Genomic DNA, 7263 nt, shown 5'->3' on the forward strand with positions numbered 1-7263 from the left:
CTGACTGATTTGGTAAGAAGAATTTAGGGGGAATTTGTCAGCAGCTCATGAGATATTTATAAGATATTTTGAGAGTTTATAATTTGTCAAAATATTTGAATAATTGAGCTTGTTACAAACTAGAGAAAGATTGTGAGCTAGGGAGAGAATCTTAGCTGAGAAAGAAATTGACAAAAAAAAAATGTATTGGAAGGAGGATATATGATAGATAACAAATTATATTAGATTGTTTTTGTAAAATGATTGTTGTTGCAAAAAGATTATAAAAGAATAAATTAAGGTTTATCTGAACTTATTTATATAAATCACTGGAGCTTATATTTACAATTTATAAGTTGTCACGAGTTTATAATCCAGAAGTTGTAAAACAAATTATATTTACATTTCCGGAGCCCAATCCCGAATGACGGGATGGGCGCCGGCTGAACGCCGGCAGAAGCTGCCCAAGCGGAGACCGCCTAAGAAACGCGCAAAACCCCTCTTCGATCATAGACGACTAAGTAATCCTTTATCATTTATGTAGACAAAATAAGATACTCATCAAAGTTGCATAAACACCAGCAGACACAAACTAAAAGAGGTAAGTTATGTGTGCAGGTCAAACAGTAGAATGGTTAATGCCTAAACCCGAAGATCTTGGGTTCGAATCCCCTTAGCGCGGTAAACCCCATGAAACCAACAGCAAAAGTACGATAAATGAGTCGAGCTCATATAAGCACAGACCCAAGCTCAGAACAACTCTAACTCGGAAGGAATCTTCATCAACATCTGCATCACGAGCTGAAAAATTACTCAATTCTTTTATATCTAAACCATCATCCAAAACAAACACATGAAATTCTTTAGGTGTATCATGAAATTCTCATACTAAGATGGGCACAAATTCAATTGCTCAAAAAAAAGCGATGGACAAAATTCACAGAACCAGAAACAGAATGTGATTCAAAAATATCCACTCATTTGATTATTATCATAATTGATACTCCCTCCGTCCCATGAAGCAAGACCAAGTTTCCTTTTTGGTCTGTCCCACGAAGCAAGACCAGTTTCTAAAAGTAGCAAAAAATTTACTATTTATTCACTTTTTCACCAACCACGCTTAACACACAAAATCAATTTCTTAATTCCCGTGCTGAAAAGAACTTGGTCTTGCTTCATGGGACGGAGGGAGTAGTTAATTAAACCTAATGACGACATGTGATACCAAAACAAAGCTACTACAGTTTTCATTCCATACATAATTCAGTCGGAGCTTATAATCCTCAACACAATCCAAAATAAGTCACAATTCATAATATGGTGTCTCACCTTTCCATGTCTCTTCTTTAGACCCATACCTGAAAATTTATAGATAATATAGTGTGTGAGAATATATAAATATTCCGACGATGATCAAGCAATATTAACGTGAAATATATATTAAGAGTAGGACATGAATTGATGGGCAGTTGCGAGACTAACCTCGTAAACATGATAGTAATGGGTTTCTCGTCAAAAGAATAAATGGCAGTAACATCAACCCAAGTCATTGGACACGGTTGTAATAGCTCAGCACAATTCAAAGCTTTAGGATTGCAGTTCACTAACTCAATATTTCCTCCGCATGTACAATGAGAAAGCCGGTGGATCTCTTCTAGTTTGTAGCAATGTTTCATGCTTAGGTGTCTAAGCTCAGGGAAGCTTCCAGAACTTGGTTTCCATTGCACCAAATCACTGTCTTCAATTAGAAGAAACTCAAGTTTCAGAAAACTTCCATCTCGCGCTTCCCACTTTGAACCCAGAAAGGCGTAGGCTCGCAATTTGAGCACTTTAAGATATGGCAAAGAGCCAATTACATCCATGTATTCCCAAGGAAAACCCATGCCACTCAAATGTAACTTTCTCAATCCACTTGGAAACATCATCGATGAACTAGGAAACGCATAATCGTACTTAACCACAGGATTTATGATGCTACATTTCAGTGTCTTCAAACTTTCAAGTGTTGAAACACAACCAAAGCAATTGATAAGGTCATTATGATCATCATAAGGCGTTAGCTCGATTTGAACTCCAAATTTCCTTATGCAAGGAACTTTTCTGGAAAGCTCCAGGATAGTGCAAGTGTTGGCATTCACACCTACAAGTGTTGAGAGAATTTCCAAACAAGCAGAATGAGATGGAGCTACAAGGCTCTTCCCCAATATCTCGATATGCTCTAACTCTTTCATATCCCATATTTGTATTGGTACATACGATGGAGCTCTACAAATTCTAATGTTGCTATGCGGATGGACAATCAAGACACGAAGGTTGAAAAGTTTGGATATGGTTGTTGGGAGTTCTCCGTTGCAAGTTAGAGCAAGGTACTTTAGTAGGACTAGTGTCAGAATCTCTGTAGGGAAAGTGTACAAACGCAGATAAGAGCATCTAGTTTTCCAAGCAACTTGAAATCATCACCTATTGAGACCGGATATTGTTGGTATGGACCATAAAAAAGGAGAGAACGTGCAGAGGATGCACAGTTCAATCTCACCGAGGTGCAAAATTCTTTGATGCCAAATAAAAGGTTATTTTCAAGACACAAGCAACGCTGACCTTCTACATCATCTTCTAAGCCATCAACAAGCTTTTTCAAGACATGATAAAACTTGTTCTTCCGAGCCTCTCCTCTACACACGTACCGCCACGAGGAATGAAACCGGCAAGTTTTAATCTTGGGAATGGCATAACTAATATGCCCAGTACTATGGTTGGATAAAGCAAGATTCCTATGAGTACAAAGCTCGTCCAAACATTCCCAGACAGAACCTCTATGAAACCATCCCTCAGTGGCCAACATATTCCTCATCTTGGAAAGAGGGATGTCATAATCGGGAGGGAAGACTCCCAGATACAGAAAAGGCATTTTAAGATATTGAGGTAAGTAGTCGTAACTTGGGAAAAGTACCTTTGATATCTCATTATATGCATCCGTGAAGACTGAATTCCTCATTTCTGCTACATCGTCCCAGTATTTTGGGTCGGTATTCTGGGATTTTGATAGGATGTCCGCCACTGTGACTATCATGAGAGGAAGACCTTCACATTTCTTGGCAATTTTGGTAACAGCCTTGTCAAGCTGAAAAGGGCAATCCTTTTCACCAAACACCTTCTCGCATAGTAGCTCTTTACTTTCTTCCTCATTCAAAAACGGCACGAATATCGTATAAAGGAAAGACCTCGAGAAAAATACGTTACTGTCTCGAGTAGTAACCAAGATATGAATTGATGCATCAAGCATGTTCGATAAGGAAATCATCAAGGACTTCAATGTCTGTCCCTCCCATACATCATCGAGCACAATGAGGCATTTCTTTCCTTGTGTGATTCCAGACATTTGAGTTAGAATGCTTCTTAAAACATCATCGGATTGAGATTTTCTGCCTACAGTGACCCATGCACGATGCTCAAAATGGCCCAAGATATCTGGATCGTCAAAAAGTGTCTCAGCAAGAGTAGTCTTCCCAACACCTGCAGTTCCAACGAGTGCGAAGATATAATGCTCATACTCATTTTTCATAACTTGCCCTTTGAGGTGTTGAAATGTATTCGATAATCTAATCATCTTGGGCTTGGTCCCACTTCTTGTGGAAATGGATTCAACCTCGTCGTCGTCTTCAGGCATATTGTCTACTTCATAAACGTATTCCTCCTCCATTTCCTTGAGCCTCTTGTTGAGAATAAGAAGTCAGTAAAAGCAGCAAGAAATAAACAAAGTTAGTCAAAAGAAAACCAAGGATCCCTTAATCAAAGGGATCCTTATATGACTTTGTATCAGCAATATTAAATATGATCTCCCTTCAAACACTATAAATGGGAGAAGTGTATCAGCAGAAAATATCAAGAAATACAAGAAACACAATTCCATCTATCATTCTCTCTTACTATGACGATATCATATTTTAACATGGTATCAGAGCAGGCATGATTCTGGAACTCAGAAATCATTCATCACGGTTCCAAATACCTCAAAACAATCAAGGCAGCAATAGCCTTTTTCTTCTTTAAAAAAAAAAAAAATGTCAGAAAGAGAAAGACAGTTGAGTTGAATGGCTAAAGTCGAGGCTTCCGAATCAGCGGGTCTGGCCGCCCAAATCTGCAATCAAATTTTGTCCGTCTTTGCGAGCCCCACCTCCTTCCCACCGGCCCTCAGCACAGTGGTGGAGGAAATCTGGGCGGCGTGGGGCGCGACCTCCTGATCGCCTCCGCCGGCCCGGGAGGTTTCTCCACCGTGGACGCCATCCAAAACACAAAAACACATCAAAATCCAAAATGCCTTCGGATCTTCAAAAATCCTCCCTCCTACTTCAACGATTCACCGAAACACCAACCGCCGCCACCGCCTATAAACAGCCTTACCGCCACGCGACGGCCGCTCATCAAGTCCCCAACAACGTGGCCCGCTACCACACCCACGCCGTGGGCCTCAACCAGACCTGCTCGGCCACGACGCAGCTCATCTCAGCCCCCGTCGCCACCGTGTGGTCCGTGGGCCGGCGCTCGGGTGGTGCTCCTGACGAATCAGCCCTCATCGGTGAAGTGCGGCAGCGTGAGCGTGGTGGAGAAGGGAGGCGGATGGAGAAGGGAGGGGAAAAGTGAGAGGGAGGCGGATGGAGAAGGGAGGGGAGAAGTGAGAGGAAGGAAATTAGGTATAGGGTTTGGTGTTTTCACACTAAACCCTCATTCTTCTCTTTATTTGCAAAAGATACCCCACCCTTTATTTACAAAAATGAACACCGTCAGGGTGCTTCTCTCCATTGCTGCAAACAAGGATTGGGATCTTCATCAGTTTGATGTTACAAATACCTTTCTTCATGGTGAGCTTGAAGAAGAACGGGAGGTATACATGGAAGCACCCCAAGGTTTTTCAGATGAGTTCAAAGAAGGGGAGGTATGCATATTAAAAAAAGACTTTATATGGACTCAAACAGTCTCCCAGAGCTTGGTTTGGAAGATTCACCACAGCTATGAAGAAGTTCGGGTACCAGCAAAGCAATTCAGATCACACCTTATTCTTGAAGAAACGAGGTGATCTTATTTCTTGCTTAGTCATTTACGTTGATGACATGATCATAACAGGAGATGACTTAGAAGAAATTCAGAAGTTGAAAGAAAATCTCTTCAAGGAGTTCGAAATGAAGGACCTTGGGAGACTGAAGTACTTTCTCGGAATCGAAGTACTCAGATCAAAGAAAGGGATATTTATCAGTCAGAAGAAGTATACTCTTGATCTTCTTGCAGAAACAGGGATGTTAAATTGCAAGCCAACTGAGACACCTATGGCTGTCAACCATGGGCTACAGATTGTGAAGGGAGCTGAATTGGCGGATCGAGGAAAATATCAACGTTTGGTAGGGAAACCCATCTATCTTTCCCATACTCGACCTGATATTGCGTATGCTGTTGGAGTTGTGAGTCAGTTTATGCACCAACCACAAGCCGACCATATGGAAGCTGCGCTCAGAATTGTAAGATACTTGAAGAAGACTTTTGACTATGGAATATTGTTCAAAAAGATTGGACACCTTGAGATACAAGCTTACACCGATGCTGACTGGGCAGGAAATCCGAATGACAGAAAGTCAACAGCTGGATACTTTGCATCTGTGGGAGGAAATCTTGTCTCATGGAGAAGCAAGAAACAAAAGGTGGTTGCACTCTCAAGTGCAGAATCAGAATTCAGAGGAATCAAGAGTGGGTTAACCGAAGTCCTTTGGCTAAGAAGATTGTTGATGGAATTAGGCCTTCACCCAACAAAGACGTGCCAAATGTACTGCGACAACAAGGCTGCCATCAGCATATCTGAGAACCCAGTTCAACATGATAGAACTAAACATGTCGAAGTGGACAGGCACTTTATCAAGGAAAAGATTGAGGAAAAGATTGTGGAGCTCCCGTTTGTGAGGTCCGAAGATCAGCTCGCTGATATCCTAACCAAGGCTGTGGACTTCAAAAGTTTTTCAGAAGTTCTTTCCAAGTTGAGTATCGGAAATCCCGTCACTCAACTTGAGGGGGAGTGTTGAGAATAAGAAGTCAGTAAAAGCAGCAAGAAATAAATACAAAGTTAGTCAAAAGAAAACCAAGGATCCCTTAATCAAAGGGATCCTTATATGACTTTGTATCAGCAATATTAAATATGAATCTCCCTTCAAACACTATATGGGATAAGTGTATCAGCAGAAAATATCAAGAAATACAAGAAACACAATTCCATCTATCATTCTCTCTTACTATGACGATATCATATTTTAACACACCTCTCCATCAAGGAAGTAACATGAGATTCATTCATTATTCTTTGCCATGTCGAAGTTTCTTACAATCTGTGGCTGTGAGGGAGGAGATTCCAATAAGCCTTGTGAAAGAATCTGTTGATAGAGAAGGGATTCCAATATGTCCCTCGAATTCCCAAATCAAGTCTTTGATTCTTCCATCCAAAGCATTCACCTTCTTCCTGCTCTTGCTTGTGCTTGTGCTGTCCAATTTTTCCAGAATAGCTTGCAATGGAGAATGTAAGATATATGGAGAGGACCCCACAAGGCTAGAATGAGAAGAATGGAAAATGTAATCAAGTGTATTCCTCAGAGAATTCACTGCGCCGTATGCCGTCATTCTCTAGATCTGGTTGTGGCGGCGGCGGCGGGAGGAATGAATTTCGATTGCCTGTAAAAATTAGAATAAATTAAATCATAGCTAGCTGCTGAGTTATAAAATTCTTGAAAATAATGAAAATGGACATACTATGAAGAATTAAGGTCGGTTTTTGGATCGAGTGAGTAACAAGAAAGAGTAAGTCAAAGCAGAACAACTTCTCTTTTCCTCTCTTAGCTTCTTGTCTTGATTTTCAATTGCAAGAAATGACTCCACTCAATCTTGCAGCCATTGCCATTTACAGAGTTTGGTGGAAATCAGATAATGTGCCATTAATTTCACACCTACTACTTTATGATTTTGTAGATGCATGGTTATGAAATGGGAAATTTCAATATTGGGCCACTTGCAATTAATTTTCTTGTTTCCTTTGCATGTGATTGATTGGTGTGTTATTAAAACATATATTAATGTAGATTGGATTGGAGTGAGAAAAGCCATACTCCCTCAGTTGACGTCCCAGTCCGATAGTCCCATTTTATTACCAAAAATAGAAATTGGACTATTGGAGTGGGACGTCACGAAAAGAAAAATGGGACTATTGGAGTAGGGACGGAGGGAGTACATCTTAAAGTCAGTCTGCTCCACTAG

The 7263-nt window shown here is 40.7% G+C and overlaps 1 protein-coding gene across 3 annotated transcripts; it reads right to left on the reverse strand.

Moving 5' to 3' along the window:
* Window positions 1-396: 396 nt before the first annotated feature.
* LOC131006133 (uncharacterized) lies at window positions 397-6989 on the reverse strand. 3 transcript variants are annotated; one of them, XR_009095421.1, is made up of 5 exons: window positions 6763-6989; window positions 6279-6684; window positions 1462-3689; window positions 1309-1337; window positions 397-768 (listed from the first exon to the last, which is right to left on the reverse strand). XR_009095421.1 is itself a non-coding variant. In XM_057933299.1 (5 exons), exons 3-5 carry the CDS (start codon window positions 2208-2210, stop codon window positions 653-655), a joined length of 906 nt encoding a protein of 301 aa, XP_057789282.1. In that variant the 5' UTR covers window positions 2211-3689; window positions 6279-6684; window positions 6763-6986; the 3' UTR covers window positions 397-652. The 3 variants fall into 3 exon arrangements, 2 of the variants coding, with proteins under 2 accessions (XP_057789282.1, XP_057789283.1); XM_057933299.1 differs by having other exon boundaries at window positions 397-780; window positions 6763-6986; XM_057933300.1 differs by having other exon boundaries at window positions 6763-6985.
* Window positions 6990-7263: the final 274 nt, after the last annotated feature.

Source organism: Salvia miltiorrhiza, chromosome 1, assembly GCF_028751815.1.
Source record: "Salvia miltiorrhiza cultivar Shanhuang (shh) chromosome 1, IMPLAD_Smil_shh, whole genome shotgun sequence".
Classification (NCBI taxonomy): domain Eukaryota; kingdom Viridiplantae; phylum Streptophyta; class Magnoliopsida; order Lamiales; family Lamiaceae; genus Salvia; species Salvia miltiorrhiza.

Excerpts from the sequence above, each read along its gene's own strand:
- LOC131006133 (XM_057933299.1), bottom strand. The coding sequence starts at position 2,210 with ATGAAAGAGTTAGAGCATATCGAGATATTGGGGAAGAGCCTTGTAGCT. Across the intron at positions 1,338-1,461 it reads ATTACTATCATGTTTACGAG|GTATGGGTCTAAAGAAGAGA; the intron begins GTTAGTCTCGCA and ends ATAAATTTTCAG. Across the intron at positions 781-1,308 it reads TAAAGAAGAGACATGGAAAG|CTCGTGATGCAGATGTTGAT; the intron begins GTGAGACACCAT and ends GTAATTTTTCAG.